This window comes from Chelonoidis abingdonii, chromosome 2 (assembly GCF_003597395.2).
Source record: "Chelonoidis abingdonii isolate Lonesome George chromosome 2, CheloAbing_2.0, whole genome shotgun sequence".
Classification (NCBI taxonomy): domain Eukaryota; kingdom Metazoa; phylum Chordata; order Testudines; family Testudinidae; genus Chelonoidis; species Chelonoidis abingdonii.
In genome coordinates this window covers 13476452-13495316 of record NC_133770.1, presented here as the reverse complement: position 1 = coordinate 13495316, position 18865 = coordinate 13476452, and the positions used below count along the sequence as shown (strand labels likewise).

At 48.0% G+C, this 18865-nt stretch overlaps 1 protein-coding gene across 2 annotated transcripts in view; it reads left to right on the top strand.

Annotated features, from left to right (window-relative positions):
- The window catches only part of PLCD1 (phospholipase C delta 1), a 107727-nt gene that overhangs the window by 85035 nt on the left and 3827 nt on the right, over positions 1-18865 (top strand). For both annotated transcript variants that reach the window (XM_032794638.2, XM_032794637.2), the window contains exons 9-13: positions 6240-6407; positions 8266-8422; positions 9011-9127; positions 11204-11382; positions 13378-13510. In XM_032794638.2, coding sequence (XP_032650529.1) covers positions 6240-6407; positions 8266-8422; positions 9011-9127; positions 11204-11382; positions 13378-13510 — 754 coding nt within the window. The remainder of the gene's footprint in view (positions 1-6239; positions 6408-8265; positions 8423-9010; positions 9128-11203; positions 11383-13377; positions 13511-18865) is intronic.

The window sequence follows — 18865 nt, the reverse complement described above, 5'->3', positions numbered from 1 at the left end:
CCAGGGAAGTCTGGGGGGACCAGAGCGAGGCAGGCGCTATATTCCTGTCTGTTGGCAGCGAGAGAAAACCCAAGCTGGTAGTGAGCTTGGGGGAGTTTCAGGTAAGCCCCCAGATTTTGGACGCTAAAGTCCAGGTTTGGGAAAGGAGGCTTTATCACAGTGTGAGAGAGAGAAAGAGAGAGAATCTAGGCCTGATCCCTCTACCTCCTCCCCCAGCTCCTCTTCTGTGTCTTTTCTCAAAGTTATTCCGGTACTGGAGGAAGCCGCCTTTGCAGCCCCTCTTTTCTGGGCTCACTTTCCTCTCTCTCTGCCTCGCTTAAAAACCTCACTGGAAAAATGTGTCTCCTCCTCTCTTGCTGATGCCCCTTAATTTTTCCCATCCTCTGCCATTGTTTCTCATTTAACTTCGTTGTGCACTTATTGCTACTTCACCCAGCAAAGCAGCTCAGGAGACAATTTCCCTGAAAGACACTGTACAAAATAAGGATGTAATAAGAACTAGTGTATTGGCTCTTCAGAGCCCGTGACAAGCAGTATCTCATTAACCCTCACAGCTCCCCTGTCAGATAGGTAGGAAAGTGTCTTTATTCTGCACACTGGGGAAACTGGGACAAGGTGCTGAGCCCTTTTAATTCTCACCTGAATTTAGCCCCTACCAGGATCATGCTCACAGCGAGGTTAAGTAAAGTGCCCAAGGCAATGTATCAGGTCAGTGGCAGAACAGTATCACGTTGTTTCATCTGTGCTATACAGGAGCTCAGACTTGATGAGCTAATGGTCTCTGTGAATCTGTGAGTGATGTATTTGAAGCTATTCTGTAATAATTTATGAATACTGTGTTTCGGCCGGGTTATTGAGATGTTTACTTTGTGCATAGACTGGTTGAGTTTAAAAGGGGCTGTTGTGAAAAACAAGCAGGACGGAAAGGAATGGCTGAAGATAAGCCACTTCTCGGCAAACACCGGAGATCTGTTAAGAGACAATGCCACGGCAGGGGAAGGTTAGGAACACAGGAGATCAGAAGAACCTGGGCAAGCTTAACAAGGAACCTCTGTCAAGGGGGGTGGGGGGGGATATTTGGGGGGGTGTTTGAGGGCACCAGACTGAGACACCAGGGATCTGCTGGGGAGTCTGAAGAATTTAGGGCTGCCTAAGTGACCATCAGGGGATAATAGGGCTTTAGGTTAGATAGACACGCATGTAGACTGTTTAGAGAAGAAGGATTTTAGGATCACAAATGCTTTGTTCCTGTTGTTAAAATAATCAGTGCTTTGGTTCGAAAAGACTGTCTGGTCATGTATGCCACTGGTCACAGACGCCCACAGGGGAGAACCGCAGGTGCCTTCCCTCAGCATGGTGGATGTGCAGGGTATTGCAGCATGGAGCCCGGTCTGAGAGCGGGAGAATCACAGGATTCCACCCTAGGGAAGGCTAAAGGCACAAGGGCTGAGACATGCAGGGCTGCACTCGGAGAGAGCAGAAGGCAGGCAGAGGTGTGGCTAGCTCTGCAACCAGGACTCTCTATCCCTGGCTTCAAGTCCTGAGTTCCATCTACTCCCAGTCCTACTGCCTCTCAGGAGATATTGTGTTGTATTTGACCTTGTGCTTCCCACAGGTAAACGAAGTGGGTTTTGTGGTCAAGCCTTGCCAGTTGCCATTACTTAGCGAGGCATTTCAGGAACGCTGAGGCTGCTACACAGCACAAAGGATATGCTCAGCAGAGATGAACTTATTAGTTGATTTTCTTTCCCCTCAGGCGTAGTTTGGCAGGAACTACTTAATATCACATGGAGGGAAACCGAGACTGCCGTAACGAGAGTTTAATTTTTTAAACTTCATCCTGGGGGAAAGCCACTGAAAATCAAGATGTCAGCATCTCTTGTTCCAGATAGATATAATGACTGTCAAATGTCAGAGCTCAGCATACATGCCTCATGGGATAAGGTTCAACGCAACTTTTATTGTAGTACAGCAGTGCTCACCAACCGGTTGATCATGATCACGATCAACTGGTTGATCCTAGAAGATCTCCCAGTCGACTGTGATCTCTGGTGGCACAGCAGGGCTGCCGCTAAGACAGGCTCCCTGCCTGCTCCAGCCCCACGCTGCTCCTGGAAGTGGCCAGTGCAGCCCTGGGGGTGAGGGACAGGGGTCTCCCTCCACATGGTGCTCCTGCCTGCAGGCACCGCCCCCACAGTTCCCATTGGCTGGGAACATGGGGCTGCAGCCAATGGGAGCTGCGGGGGTGGTGCTTGCAGAGAGAGAGGCAGCATGCAGAGCCATGTGCCGCCCGCCCCCGCGTTGGCCCCTTCCAAGAGCAGCATGGGACCAAGGTAGGCCAGGAGCCTGCCTTAGTGGCAGCCACACTACACCAGCAATCAGGAGCCGCCGGAGGTAAGTGCTGCCCGGCGAGAGGTTGCATTCCGACCCCTGAGCCCCTTCCCTGAGCCAGCACCCCAAACTACCTCCTACACCCCGAACCTCCTCCTGTACTCCAAGTCCCAGCCCTGAGCCCCCTCCCAGAGCTGGCACCACAAACCAACCTTGAGCCCCCTCCTGGAGCCAGCACCCCAAACTCCCTCTTGCACCCCAGACTCCAGCACTGCCCCCCCTCCCAGAGCCAGCAGCCCACACTTCCTCCTGCATCTCAACACTCTGCTTCAGTCCGGAGCCCGCTCCTGCACCTGAACTCCCTCCTAGAGCTTGCATCCCTGACCCCCTCCTGCACCCCAACCTCCTGCCCCAGGCACAGCCCAGAACCCCCTCCCACACTGCAAACCCCTCAGGTCCAGCCCAGAGCCTACACCCCCTCCCGACCCCTTACCCCAGCCTGGTGAAAGTGAGCGAGGGTTGGGGAGAGTGAGTAACGGGGCCGGGGGGTGGAGTGAGTGGGGCAGGGCTTTGGGGAAGGGATGGGGCCTCAGGAAAGGGACGGGGTAGATCCTGGGATGCCTTTAAATTCAAAAAGTGATTTTGGGTGTAAAAAGGTTGGAGACCACTGTAATACAGCGTCTTCTACAGAAACAGGAGCCTGAAACGCTTCACACTGCTCAGTTATGAACCTCAGCTCTGTTAAGAGGGTAGCACCAAGGTCAGTGTGCCACTTAAGCTGTCAAAATAGGACTTAAGACTGACCTACCAGCAGTGAAGGGGGAATTTCACCCTCACTGATAAAGACCAAATCACAACAGAATTAGAGAGAAATCAAGAGATATAGGTGGGGTGGGGGGTGGGAGACATTATTCATAGGCCAAAAAGGGACCATTGTGATCAGGTAGTCTGGCCTCCTGAGAGTTTCATTGATTCTTGCATCAGCCCATAACTTCTGTTTGAGGTAGACTGTGTCTTTTAGAAAGACTATCTAGTCTTGATTTAAACGCTCAAAAAATGGGAAAAGATTACTAGTCCCTTCTTGCCGGCAGAGAGCTGAAGAATTAAGTGATTTGCCTAAGGTTTCGACAATGTCAGTGGCAAAGCTGGGATTTAACTCTAGATCTCCTACATTTTATGCCATGGCTTTAACCTTGGATCCAGAAATGAGGCTGTGGCCAGGAGGCCTAAAATGCCCTTCCCTAAAGAGCTCTGTGATAAAAAGGCAATGGAGAGGTAGTAACTAATAGCAACACACAGCTTTTATAGACAGTAGAGGCTGGTCCAGAATCTGCATGGGAGAAGGCTCTTGCGCTGGTGAGATGAAGTTCACCCTTGTGGAGAGTGCCAGCATGAGGCCTAACAATCCCCTTGTTTGAAGGCTTGAGTGGGATTTAAGTGGTGCATAGGGCTCTGTGCAGGGATGAATTTCTCTTGCAGGGTCTAGACTTTATGAAATGACAGAGGAATAGAGGGATGCTAAAGTACTGCAGGGCGTAAGGAAGGTGCAAAGAGAGGGAAGCTCTGTGGAGAGTGTTTAAAAAAGGGAGACGGATTTCAACTGGCTCCTGAAATGAATGCAGAGAAATGAAATCACCAGCTCATTTAGTCTGACCTCCTGTATACCACAGGCCACCTGGACCCGCATACTCACTCCAGCAACTGCAATTAAACCAGAGTATTGCACCCCTAAGGAGACACAACTATTTTATGCCCTAGGCAAAGAATAGGAGGGGCTCGGGTGCACTAATCCCCGCGGCCCTAGCAGTGGCAGGAAATCAAATGCGATATACCCAGATGAGAACTGGTGATGTCTGTTCCTGCCATGCGTTGCCTGGTAATTGGTACCCTTCTGCTGGCAGCTTTTGTGCAGTCTTTGGGTGCCAGGAGGAGTGTTCCAAAGTAAACAGCTTGTTTGTGATGTCTTTGAAAAAAAAAAGTTTGGTTCCAGTGGTACATTTCAGTTCAAGCCAGACTTTGCGGTGAGGCCAGCAAAATCTCCTGCAACTTGACTGTGTGATGTGTCAGGCTGGTCTCTGCTGAGACACGGTACAATGTGCTGTCACCCACAAAGAGAGAAAAATGGTCTTTGAAAACTGCTTGATTGCTTTAAAAAGATCCCTGGTTTACTACAGCCCTGTCATTTAACAGCATGACTGTTGCCTCTCCCATCACAGCACTCAGAAACATAGAGGAAGGATCGTTCAGTGGTTAGGGCGTTAGCTGAGGATTTAGGAGACCCAAGTTCAATTCTTTGCTCCACCACAATCATCCCGTGTGACCTTGGGCAAGGCACTTAGCCCCTTAGTTCCCCAGCTGTAAAATGGGGCTACGAGCACTGCTCCGCCTCAGAGGGGTGTTGAGAGAATAAATACGTTAAAGATTGCGGGTGCTCGGCAGGACGTAAAAGAATGCCGGTGTGCATGTCATACAAAACCAAAGCGAGCAGAGTGGTTATTTGTGTATTCCATTTTTCCTTGGGAAGATAAGGACAGTGCTGCGCACTGAGAGTCGGATTTTCCTAACACTCAGTGCTACTGACTTAAGCACCCAGACTGGAGTCCATGGTATATCTCCGACTGTGTTCACTGGCAGCAGAGGTGGGTTCATACATTGTAAGGCCAGAAGGGACCATTCTGGTCACGTAGCCTGCCCTCCAGCGTAACACAGGCCAGAGAGTGTCACACAGTGATCCCAGCATCAGGCCCATAACTTCTGTTTGAGCCATAACAGAACTTCTAAAAAGATGTCTAGTCTTGGTTTTAAGACAGCAAGTGATGGAGATTCCACCACATCTCTAAGTAAATAGTTCCAATGGTTCATTACCCTCACCGTTAAATGTTTACTACTTGTTTCTCTTCTAAATATATCTGGCTTCAGCTTCCGACCCTAAAGCGCCCTCTACTATCAGAAATCTTTCCCCTGTGTTGCTATTTGTAGACTGTGGTCAAGTCACCCAGGATTGTCTCATGGGTTGTGATAAGCCATATAATACAAAAATTGAATGTCTTGGGCCAGCTCCTCAGCTGGTGCAAATTGGCATTGCTGTATTGGAGGATGCTGATCTGCTCCGGGGGCGGGATCTGGCACCTAATCTTTTTGTTTTGCTTATAAAGAATCTGTCTCTGAGATGTGCCAAAAACCCAGCACTCTCCTTGGGTTTGAGCACAGAATATCTTCAAAGCGGGCCCTGAACATTGACCAAGATACTGACCAGTGCATCATGATCATGTGGAATCCTTTGGTCAAATACATGCTGTCACCTATTGGCTTATAGCACTTTTCAACCATGACTCTCAAGAGGTTTACAAAACGGTGTAAGTTTCCCTATCCACATTTTACAAACGAGGAAACAGAGGCAGAAGGAAGTTAAGTGACTTGCATAAGGTCACTCAGCGAGGCAGTAACAGAACCAGGAATACATCCCATCTGTCCTAACTCTCAGTCTTGTTCTGTGACCATTGGGCGATGTTAGATACTCAAAAAGAGCTGAATAATTTTGTACTCTTTAATAGGACTCGTAGTTATGTCTGGTAATTTAAGGTGGATCACACTGCATGTTTCAGAAAGCGTGCTGATTACCTGGGGTATTCAGACAGGAACTTTTTCTGATCATCGGTTTCTGCAGATGGACTGGGAGGTAGTTGTCATTCTTTGAAATCTCAGGCATTGGCCACTTCAGAGTGTAGGGTACAGCCTTGGTGGGCTGATGGCTTTGGCCATTAACTGGATTCCTTTGGCTAATAACCAGTGACTGGTGAAGCTCAAATGGGCCTTGGTCCTGCCAAGCATCCTTCTCTGATTTATTACAGATGAGGCCAGATTCTGCTCTGATTTATAATCCGTTTTTGCCACAATTCCTTTTGCAGCAATTAAAGGGGAAGATCCTTGTGAAGGGAAAAAAGTTGAACAGCCTGGAAGACACCATAGGGATGAACGGGAACAGTAGCATGGAGGCTGAGGATGTCTCCGATGAGGATGAAGCCGCCGAAATAGAAGATGAGTCTGTGAAGAAGGAAGTAGAGCAGAAGAGGACGGTAAGTCAAAGCCCTGACCGTTTCACTGAATGGGGAGAATTATGTGGAGAGGGAAAAGGCATAAACTAGATCCTGGCTGTCCAGCCTGCAGAAGGCCTTGAAATTTTATTAAAGCTAATGTTAAAATGATATAATACACAGGTTGAGACAAGAGTGTCTGTACAGCTGGGTATAGTGCTTAGATTATCCACAATACAAAGTTGGTTTTAAAAGTCATTAGATCTATATAGTGTGTAATCAGCAATAACCCAAATTAAGGTGAAGAAATTACATTAGCACTTTATCCCACTGCACCCATCCTGGGGCTGTGAAACCTAGACCCTGCTACATGGGGCTTTGAATGTAGTGTAGGTCCAACAAACCCACTTTCTAATATGGGACCAGGTCCTCAACTGGTATAAATTAGTGTCGCTCCAGTAGAGCTCTGCTGATTTACACCAAGGGGCAAGGTTTGATCTGTTCAGGCAAGGCTGGGCCAAACTTTACAAATCTTGGTCCTGCCCTAGACTCAAACATAGCTTTTGAAAGCGCTGCCCTTAGACACATGTACATAACTCATTGCCGCATCCAGGTGCAGAATGTGGCCCTTTATCTTAGACCACTGATCTTTCCCAGCCTCCAGGTGTGTGTGAATGTCCCTATGCACTATGGGCCAGATTCACTATGGGTGTATATCAGTGAAGTTGATGATGATGAACACCCGCTGTGGTTCTGGTCCATCATGTGTTTTCCCTAGTTTCCAGAGGTTTATATTTCATGTCTAATCTGGACTCAAGCAGGTGTTTCCTTGGATGTTGGTTATTTTTCTTTCCTCCTTCTTTCCCTCACAGGAGCTGCCTGCTCCTGTTAAATCCTGGAAGTAATTAAGGTGGCTGCAGCAGCAACAGGGGCCAAAACATCACATGACCAAATCAGAACCCATCTATCCCAGAACAAAGAGCTTCAAGCTTTGTGGAGCCAGAAATCCTTCCCTCTCTGTTCCCTTCTGACCAGCCAGGCTAGATCTTCCGATTTGCACGGCTGGCCCTGAGACAATCAATTGCTGAGACTCATTTGAAAAGTCTGGGCTGTGCATGTGAGCCCTTGACTCCAGCACTCAGACCTTTCCCAGACCTCCCACTGCTAGCAGCCTGCGAGACAGAAGCATAGGTGCCAACTCTGTGGGTGCTCCAGGGCAGGAGCACCCATGGGGGAAAATTGGTGCAGCTCCCCTCTGCCTGCTCCCCTGGGTGCACCGCATCCCCACTTCTCCCCCTAGCTCCCAGTGCTTGCTGCCACGAAACAGCTGTTTTATGGCGGCAGGTGCTGGGAGGAAATGGGGGAGGAGGGGGAATGCGGCACGCTCAGGGAAGAGGCAGGGCCGGGGTGGGGATTTGGGGAAGGAGTCCAATAGGGGCAGGGAGGGGACAGAGTTGGGGCAAGGACTTTGGGGAAGGAGTTGGAATGGAGGCAGGGCAGGGGTGGGGCCAGGGGCACGAGCATCCTCCGGTGCCAGGAATAGTTGGTGCCTATGGCCAGAAAAGTGAACTGAGTAACAGCATGCAAATACCAATCCCACAGCCATCCTGAGTTGTTTCTTAACTGGAGTGGGGTTTGCCTAGACCAAATGTGCAACCAAGAATCAGCCTATTCACGTGGTCAGCGTTGAAAGCAACCTGTTCTGGGAGAGGAGGGGAAGCCGAGTACAGTCCAGTTGCATTAAAGGTTCTGAGTGTTTAAAAACTGGGGGATCCCTCTGTGAAGGAGACAGGAATGAGGCCCTGGTGTCCTTCCCCGGTGATCACTGGAGTGCGTACACTGTGCAGTTGGGAGGGCACGTGTGGAAGAAAGGCCAAACCTGTTGCTTCCTTGTCTCCAGAGCGCCAAATTAAAGCTGGCCAAGGAGTTATCGGACATCGTCATCTACTGCAAGAGCGTCCACTTCCAGGGCTTTGACAACACCACCTCCCCCCGCCCCTTCTACGAGATGTCGTCCTTCACCGAGAGCAAAGCCCAGAAACTGGTGCAGGAGTCAGGTACGTGCCTCCAGCCTTGTCAACAGGCTTTGCTAGTCCCCTCCAAGTTAGTCCCCTTGTTCGTGAACCCACACATTCTGTGCTCGCTTCCTTCTCTAGTCTTGCCATGTGATGATTCGCTTTTAAAGGCAAGATGGCCAGAAAAAGAGAGTCCTCTCCTGCACGATTGGTAGCACCTTAGAATCTAAAAACAACTTAGCATTGTCTCTCTACATATAAATCGCAACTTCCCTCCCTACCCCACTATTAAGTATTTGTGCTGCTTTCAGTTCTGTCTCTTGGATCTCTTTTGTAATCCACAACCGGTACCTTGAGGGTAATTTTAGCCAGAGCAGCATTTTACACTCCTTAAGCATGGTAGTAAACATCTTAAATAGATATTGTAATGTGGTGAATTGTGTGTGTGTGTGTGTGTGTGTGTAAGTAATGTAGGTACAACACTGCAGTCGGCTGGACAGAATTATTTCAGCTATGTCTCCCAGCTGGGTTAAAAGTTAAAACACAGGCGAAGACAAGTAAAGGAGCTGCATGACATTAAAAAGGAATAGAAATAGCACAAATCACTCAAAAGGGTGTTTATTTCTCTAGGAACCAGTTTTATTCACCACAACATCAGGCATTTGAGCCGGGTCTATCCTGCTGGCTGGAGGACAGATTCTTCCAACTATAACCCAGTTGACTTGTGGAACGTTGGATGTCAGATCAGTAAGTGCAATTGAAAGCTGCCAGGTTGCAAACTGGACCCAGATCAACAGGGACCTAAATGTTGTTAGTATCTGACTGACCTGTGTGTGGCCTCAGTCCCTGAAGAGAAGCTAAGCACTGATTGGGCATGGAAACCAATCAACCCTGTAACCCAGCACACTGATGGGGAAGATTATTTATAGTAAACATATTCTAGCAATGCATTAAACAACATGATTAACATCTGTCATGAGTTTTGTTTTCTGTGAGATAGTGAACTCTTGGTATTTGTGTTTAACAAATGGGGAACGTAGAAACAGAAGATACATTCCCCAGGTCAGACAGAAAACCTGTGGCTAGCCAGGAATGAATGTAGACCTCCTGAGTCCCAGTGCAGTGCTGTAACTATGAAACTCCATACTTCCTCATTTTCTGCAGCTGCTTCCTGTATTCAAAGTGTAATGTAGGTAATGTAATTGCATGTGTTCCATGCCTAACCACTAGAAAAGTATTTCTCAATGACCGGTTCCTGGACTGGTATTAGTTCCTGAGATCTCTCTGACACAGTTTAGGAAGGCAGCAAACCAGTCCCTGGTATCAAAAAGGTTGAGAAATACTGCGCTAGAGGGCACCAATATGTATCAAGACCCATAGTAGTGGAGGAATACAGTGTGACAAAGAAAGAAGCAACAGCAGCTGAATAAGCAAACCGGTTATTTAGCCTGCTGTCTGTGCCTTAGCTGATGAGTTCCTGGGTACAAAAGTAACAGATCTAACACAAAGTAGTAATCTTTTAAAATTCCTGGAACACTGAAACTTTGAGGAGATATGAATATTTCAAAATCAAATTGTGAAAACAAGGGCTCCATGAAGCTACTTGTGAAATAAAGTATTTTTGCCCATTCCATACCCCTATAAGTGAAAAAATGGTCCAATGGTTAGAGAATGCTCTTGAAGGTCTGGCATTCTGGGTTCTATTCCCAGCTGCTGCTGTGACCTTGGAGAATTCACTGAGACCAACGTTGTTAAACATGGGTGCTGAAAATTAGGCATCTATGCCCATATATGGGCACTCATGTAAGTGGGCATATAATGTTGCATTTATTTGTGTTTTATTTATTGGTGAAAAAATAGAGGTGTGAATGAGAGGATCATTTTTGTCTTTAATTTTTGTGGGGCACTTAGGACTTAGTGTTCCTGGTGGAAAACCAGCTGAACATGACCTCCCACTACAGTGTGGTGGCAAGGAGCGTTAACACGCTCCTCGGCTGTATAAGAAAAGGAATATCGAGTAGAAGCAGAGATGTGGTATTACCTCTGTACGCGGCACTTGTGAGACCACTACTGGATACAGTGTCCAGTTCTGGTGTACACACTTCAAAAAAGCTGTTGATAACCTGGAAAGGGGCTCAGAAAAGAGCTACCACAATGATTCGAGGTCTGGAAAACCTGCCATATAGTGAGAGAGTAAAGAAGTTCAGTCTATTTAGTCTAGCCAAGAGAAGGCTGAGAGGTGATTTGATCAGTCTATAAGGCTCAGGTCCCCAGAGGTATGTACATTTCTAAGTTACCTTTGAAGATCTGGGTCTAAGTAACTACATGGAGATTTCTGAAAATATAGAGCTTCTTAATCTAGCAGACAAAGGCCTAAAAATCTCAGATGGATGGAAACTGAAGCTGGATAAATTCAGACTGGAAGAAAAGTGCAATTTTCAGTGAGTTAATTAGCCATTGAAACAACTTACCTATGGATGTGGTGGGTTCTTCAGCACTGGAAATCTTTTAACCTGTATTGAAAGTCTTTCTCAAAGATACTCTCCATTTCAACCTGACAGTGTAGTCTCAGTTTAGGAATTACTGGGTGAAACTCTGTGTTATGCAGGAGGTCAGACTAGATGGTCAGGATGGTCCCTTTAAAGTCTGTGAAATCCTCAGGTGAAAAGTGCTCTAGGAAGCAAAATTTATCACTATTGTGCTGCAGATCACAGAGGCAAATCTTTATATGCATGAAGGTAGCTGTATTCTGTAAAAATCGCTATAAAACCAGGTGTGTTGGCTTACAGGAAGGTGAATTTTATTTTATTTTTTTTGTTCCAGTTGCCTTGAATTTCCAGACGCCAGGCCCAGAAATGGATATTTACCAGGGTCGATTCCAGGACAATGGGTTTTCTGGGTATGTCCTAAAGCCACACTTCCTTCGGGACAAGCAATCCAAATTCAATCCCAAATCCATCACAGAAGGAGCCTGGTGGATGCCGAAGAAACTCCAGATGAAAGTAAGAATTGGAATAGGAAAATTGTAACAGCAATGCCAACTTTGTGTGCTTCTACAAATCTAAATTCTGCCACCTCTACCCGCACTGAGCAGTACTTTCATGGGCCCGATTCACCAAGATTGAAACTCCTGCTTAAGTCCAGCTCTAGTCATTGAAGTAATCAGTCACGTGCATGAGTCCCATTGACTTCAGTTTTCAGAGTAGCAGCCGTGTTAGTCTGTATCCACAAAAAGAACAGGAGTACTTGTGGCATCTTAGAGACTAAGGGCTTGGCTACATTAGAAATTTCAAAGCACTGCCCCGGCAGCGCTGTGGGAGCGCTGCCGCAGCAGCGCTTTGAAGTGTGAGTGTAGTCAGAGCCGCAGCACTGGGAGAGAGCTCTCCCAGCACTGCTTGTAAACCACATCCCTTACAGGTGTAACGTGCAGTGCTGGGAGCCGCGCTCCCAGCGCTGCCACCCTGATTACACTGACACTTTACAGCGCTGCATCTTGCAGCGCTCAGGGGGGTGTTTTTTCACACCCCTGAGCACGAAAGTTGCAGCGCTGTAAAGTGCCAATGTAGCCAACCCTAACAAATTTATTCAGCATGAGCTTCGTGAGCTACAGCTCACTTCTTTGGATGCATAGAATGGAACACACAGACAGGAGATATTTATCATACATAGAACATGAAAAGGTGGAAGTAGCATACCAACAGGAAGAGTCTAATCAATTGAGATGAGCTGTCATCAGCAGGAGGAAAAAAACTTTTGAAGTGATAATTAAGATGACTCATAGAAAGTGTGAGGAGAACTTAACATAGGGAAATAGATTCAATTAGTGTAATGACCCAACCATTCCCAGTCTCTGTTTAGGCCTGAGTTAATGTACTAATTGCATATTAATTCGAGTTCGACAGTCTCTCTTTGGAGTCGTGTTTTTGAAGTTTTGGTAGCAAAATTGCCACCTCAAGTCTGTCACTGAGTGGTTAGAGAGGTTGAAGTGTTCTCCCACTGGTTTTTGAATGTTATGATTCCTGATGTCAGATTGTGTCCATTTATTCTTTGCGTAGAGACTGTCCGGTTTGGCCAATGTACATGGCAGAGGGCCATTGCTGGCACATGATGGCATATATCACGTTGGTAGATGTGCAGGTGAATGGCCCTGTGCGTTGCTGATGTAATTAGGTCCTATAATGGTGTCACTTGAATAGATATGTGGACAGAGCTGGCGTCGGGCTTTGTTGACTTCAGTGTGAATCGGGGCCTCTGCGAGAATTCCTTTCAAAGTCAAAGGGACTGCTCACAGAGTAAGGCCCCAGTTCAACAAAGAGTCACGCACATGCTTAACTTGATGCACAGAGTAGTCAGTGGGATTATTCAGTATTCATAAAGTGAAGGAGATGTGTAAATCTTGGTAGGCTCAGGGCCTATGGTACTATAAGGTCTGTGGGGCAGGGGCTGTCTTGGTCTGTGTTTGAACAGTGCCTAGCACAGTGCGGTCCTGATCCATGACTGCAGCTGCTAAGATGATCACAATTCAAATAATAAATGATAATCATAATGTGTTGGGGTGGCAGAGCCCAGCTCACAGAAAGCACTCTCTTTTCATGACTTCGCCTTCTTGGTTTAGTATAAAATGTGTGAAAAGGATAAAACAAGGGTAGTCAAGGCTCATAGGTCATTATTTATTGTTATGGCTACAAGCATTTATTTGGTAAACATCCTTCAGTTTTGGTTCAGGGGATAAATCGCGCATCAGCAGGGGTCCGTTAGGAATTCCTTCTCCCTGCCCCTTGCTACGGCTGGTGGAGCATTGCACAGTTGACCAAAAACACTGTGGCCTTTTCACACTTTTCCCTGAAGCATCAGGTGCTGGAGTTTTGCGAGAACGGTGGTCTGACGCTATACTTGCTGTATTCCCAAGGGATATTGCCTTGAGAAAAGAGACGACAGTTTTGCAAATCAAGTCTCATCCTGAACATGTGCTACTGTCCCCTCTGCTTCCTCTGCAGATCATCTCCGGCCAGCAGCTGCCCAAGGTGAACAAAAGCAAAAACTCCATTGTGGATCCAAGGGTGACAGTCGAGGTTCATGGGGTCCAGCGGGACAATGGCAAGAAACAAACCAAAGTCATTGAAAACAACGGTAAGAGGGATTTCTGCATCACAGCTTTGCTTCTCACTCCATCAGAGCATCCCACGGATACGCTGGCATGGTTTCACTCTGTGCACAAGTAATGTAATGTAATTCACACCCTTACATGCTTTTGTGCGATGACACCCTCCAAAGTGCAGCTAAACGTGGCCTCCCCTCACCCACCCTGATGTGCCTACCGGCAAGTAGAACAGCTCATGGTACAGAGCAGCAGGCTCAGATCTGGACCCGCTGCCATGCCTCTGCTGCTGGATGTGGACAGTGAACCAGATCCTGAGCTCATTAACACTGGTGCAAAAACAGAATAACTGCATGGCTTTGTTACCATTGGGCTCAGGCCTCAGTACCCTTTCAGAAGGAAAGAATTTTCCTCTGGAGGGATCGGCCTGTCCTTTGCCAAGGAAGCTACTATGGGGCCTGCTATCAAGCCTGGAGAGGATTCACGAGAGGCCACAGTCATATGCCTCTGCAGTGGCTGTGCCACCCTTTCCCTTGCCCCTGGACTTGTCTGCTGGGATCTGTCACAGAGGGTCCCCTCTGTACATGGATCTGATGGGAATGGTCTCACCCACTCAATGGGCCGTATGGATCGAATCATCCTCCTCATAGCATGGTGCTTACACTCTTTGATGGGACAAGGTGGGGAAACTTTGCATCTGTCCTGTAGATAAATACAGGACTTAATTCACCAAACTGGCACTTTTCATCAGTGCTAAATTCACATACATCATGGATGTCTAGGACAGGGATTCTCAAACTGACGGTCAGGACCCCTGAGGGGGTTGCAAGGTTATTACATGGGAGGGTCATGAGCTGTCAGGCTCCACCCCAAAGCCCACTTTGCCTCTAGCATTTATTATGGTGTTAAATATATTAAAATGTGTTTTTCATTTATAAGGTGGGGGAGGGGGGAGTTGCACTCAGAGGCTTGGTATGTGAAAGGGGTCACCAGTACAAAAGTTTGAGAACCACTGCTCTAGGAGGAAGGATGAAAGGTCTTGTGGTTACAGACTGTGACCCTGAAGAGCTGGGTTCAATTCCTGCTCTGCCACAGACTTCCTCTGTGACCTTGGGCAAGTCACTTATTCTCTCCTACATGTAGTTCCCTATCAGCAAAATGGAGATGATGATACTTCCCTCCTCACAGGCTGTTGTGAGGATGGATCATTAGTAACAGTGAGGCTATCTGGTACTGCACTGACGAGGGCCATATAAATACCTAGAGCAAGAAATAACTTTAGATTCCTCTTCTGCAAGACTGATCCAGGCAGTAAACAGCTGTCAAATCAACATGCACATTCCTCACAGAGACAGGGAAAGATGCCGCTCACAACGCACACACACAGACTACACTATTGTGTGGCATCAAAGCCAAGTGCATGTAAACTCCATTCACATTTCCTCCAGGGTGAGCGGTATTTTCCTTTCCTTCCTTCCTTGTTTAGATTTCAGTTAGTAAAACGTGGCCCCGCTCCAGAGGTTCTTGTCTGTTTCCTTTCAGTCACATGCCTGTGGGTTTAGAAACAGCTCAGTAAATTCCTTGCCAAATTCTGCCCTGTGAATATACCATCACAAGACCTGGAACTACAGAGCTGCTGGGCACCGACCTCTCCCGTTGACTTTAGGGGAGTTTACTGTCAGGAATGTTTACAGAAAGAGACACTTTTCAGTGACTGTTGTGAAATGGGACGGGGATTCCAAATTTATTGGTGTCACTATTTGCGCTGGAAACCTGATACAAGTTACATCAAGGGCTTTGTCCTGCATGGCCCTGAGGCCCAGATCCTCAAAAGTATTTGGGCACCTAACTCCCATCAGCACTTAAATACCTCTGCGGATCTAAGCCTGAGTGCCCTGAGCTTCCATTGAAATCAGTGGGATGTTCTCACCCCACAGGAGTGTGTATCACCTTGCAGGAACAAGTCCCAAATCAGGGAACAGATTCAATGGGTGCTGGGAATGCTTGGGATTTCTGACTGTTACCAGGTAGGGACCAGAGGGCACAATGTTGAGCTGTTGCTTTGCACATGCAAATCCCCTAGTGACCAAAGCATATTCTTGGGACTAATGCTGTCAGATCCGCCCAGGACCAGTCAGTGACTATCTTGCCTTCCCACAAAATCTAAATGGACCAAATGCCGGAGATTAGACCTTAATTGTTAGCGCTGCCTTGTCTTGTGACATCAAGGAAGCTGGTCTCCATAAACAAGCTATGAAGATATTGACCTTTAATCCTGTCATTGTGATGCTCAATCAAAACATCGCAGGGAGTGGTTCTTAGACCAAAGGGTTGTAGATCGAGGCTGAGCTTTCTGGAGCACATCCCTCACTGTTCCTCTGCACCCCCACCTGGGAAGGAGATGGATGACATGTCTGTGTGGACAGTTGTGTGAAATCAGTGCTTCCTGATGAGTTCACATAGGAGTCATCAGCTTAGTAGCTAAGGCTCTTAATTCCCATTAGAAGTGAATAAGAGGTGGGAGTTGTGTCTCTGAAAATCTCCTCGTAGCACGTCAATTATCTATTTACATATATTTTACATTCACATCAGCTCACAGTTTTGCTGCAAGGCTTGCGACCTTGTAGTATGTTTTCACAGTCCCTCCCAGCTCCTGGAGTTACATGGTTACACAAGACTTTCAACTTTCATTAGTAAAGAGTAAGTGGCTGAGCCCTTGTCGTTGCAGGGCAGAGCTTGGAAAGATGACCCGAGTGTGCCCTAAAGACTCAAACCAGAAAGCAAAGAAGAAGCACCCCCAACTTTATTACTTTTAAAACCTCTCAGGGGTTTTAAGCCAAACATCAGGATTTTTTTTGGATCCTGACTCATGCTTTTTGAACGGTTGGGTGTGGCATACTGATCCTAGTTCAGGCAAGAAGGGGTTCAGAAGTGTGTTTGTTCAACTTAAATGTCCCATTTAATGCCTTTGTCTGATGAGAGCATCAGACTGAAAATGGACTACCCGCAAATGTTCCCCTTGTGAATAGTATTCCCAGCGAACCACTGTGTGTCTGAAGCCCAATTCTGCAATGCTGTCAGTTCCTGTGCCCTTCAGTGGATGCTGAGGGCACGCAGTGCCCTGCAGGGGTGAGCCCACTGTTTGCTTCGCTAGAGCAGGCCTCGCCCAGAACCACTGTCCTCTGAACAATTTGTGTAGAGCTCCGCTGAGTTTTGAACAGGATGTTCTATCTATCTCCTTGTTTGTTTCTTGGGAGTGGCTTGTTTAAACTACATAAACAAACCAGCTGAGCTCAGACGTTCTGAAATGTGGGTGCCTCTGATCTGATTAGCCCGTTTGTTTCTTTGTCAGCTGCTCAGCTTTGATTTTGTGGTTCTGATCATCTGGTTGCAAGATCCCCATCAGCAGTAGAAATGAGGCTGAACCAAAGCCCAAACCTGAATGTCCCCAGCTCCAATCAGTGGCCAAATCTAGTGTTTGGGTTCTGGCCTCTGCACGTTGACGGGATGAATGAACCTCCAAAAGATCAGAGCTTTGCTTCAGATACTCCTCTGAAACACAATACTACAGTACTTAGTACTTCTCAGGCAGAGATCTCACAGGGCTTTACTCAGGCATCAGTATCCTCTTGTTGCAGATGTGGAAACTGAAGCCCAGAGCGGCTAAGGGCTGGATTGTGCCTTTTGGCAGGGTCCTGAGCCTTGCAAGGAGGCAGCCACACCACTGAGGCATAATTCCATCTCTGCTTCACTCTAGCTTTGGGGGTCTAGCAATGTGCTGCTGACCCAAACCAGCAGCAGACTCTGCCACCCCCTGCACCAGCACAGCTGTATGGTCAATGCTTTATGGGTGGAGCCAAAGCTCACTCCATTCACCATCTACTTGCTCCTGGGTCTGCGTAGCTGACCTGAGTAGCACATGTAGGGGCATTCGTACTGCCCCTTATCCCACAGCACAGATGTGTCGTCCAAGTCACAAGGTAGCCTCAGTGATTTACGTAACATCAGTCAGTATCAGAGCTGGGCAGGAACTGTCTGGCTGTCAGCCTGGGTCCCTATGCACTCCCTCATCTCCAGCTGACCTAGACCTTTACAACTGATCAGATTGGGCTGGAGAGCTTGCTCAGGCTGCACTATGGCCAGAGCAGCCTCTGTTCTTCAAACAAAGGGTAATGTGTGATTTGAGTTTGATGCTGGGAACTTCAGTGATCCAAAAGAGGGGGTGGCTCTTGTGTTCCTCACAATCTGATTTTCCAATCCTGTGAGGATGGAGAGAAACACCAGAGGTACCACCTTTGGCTCCCGATCCACTGTTCAGATCTGGGGTTTGTTCCAGCTCTCTGGGCCAGTTTTGACCTCCAGAGCCAGATCTCAGGTCAGCTAGTGACCAGCCCACCCTCAGGGTGTAGGTATGGACCAGGGCTGCGTTTATGATAGGGCTCCTCTCTGCGAAAAGCTGATGGATTTTTTTGCCCAGGTCTGTTTTATCACTGGAGAGTGGAGATGACTGTGATCCCTTCCAGCTGCGCTATTTCTTCTACTAACTGGCAAATGAAACTTCAGCAGCTTTTTTAGTTAAAGTGGGTCTAACAAAGAAAAGCTGCAGCAGATCTCAGTCAGTTTCATTACTGACTAAGTGCTATTGTCTGTATGCAGAAAAGAAATCCCAAATCAAAAACTATAAACCAGTTGGGCAGAGACCTAATCCTATCTCGGGCAGAACTGCTTACTCAAGTCAGTTGGAGCTTTGCCTGAATCAAGACAGCAGGGCTGGACCTGTTGAATTCTCCCTGGCACTCAAGGCTGTACTCCTGAACAGTTGCACTTGTTCCTGTTCATCTTAGACCAGAGGTGGGCAAACTATAGCCCACAGGCCACATCAGGCCCGCAGGACCGTCCTGCTTAGCCCCTGAGCTCCTGCCCCGGGAGGCTAGCCCCCAGCCCCTCCCCTGCTGTTCCCCCGCAGCCTCCGCTTGCTCGCTCCACCACCGGCGCAATGCTCTGGGGGGTGGGGCTGCGAGCTCCTGGGGCAGCGCCGCTGCAGAGCCCAGCATGACCCAGTCTCTGTGCTGCGTGGCAGTGGCGTGGCCCGGCTCCAGCCAGCCAGCATGGCTGTAGCACCGCCAGCTACCGGTGCTCCAGGCAGCGCGGTAAGGGGGCAGGGAGCAGAGGGGGTTGGATAGAGGGCAGGGGAGTTTGGGGTGGTGGTCAGTGGGCGAGGGTATGGATAGGGGTTCAGGCGGTCAGGGTAGGAACAGGGGGGTTGAATGGGGGCAGGAGTTCTGGGAGGGCAGTCAGGAAGATGGAAGGGTTGGATGGGGCTGCAGGGGGCAGTCAGGGGACAGGGAGAAGGCGTTGTTGGGTGGGGCAGGGGTCCTGAGGGGGCC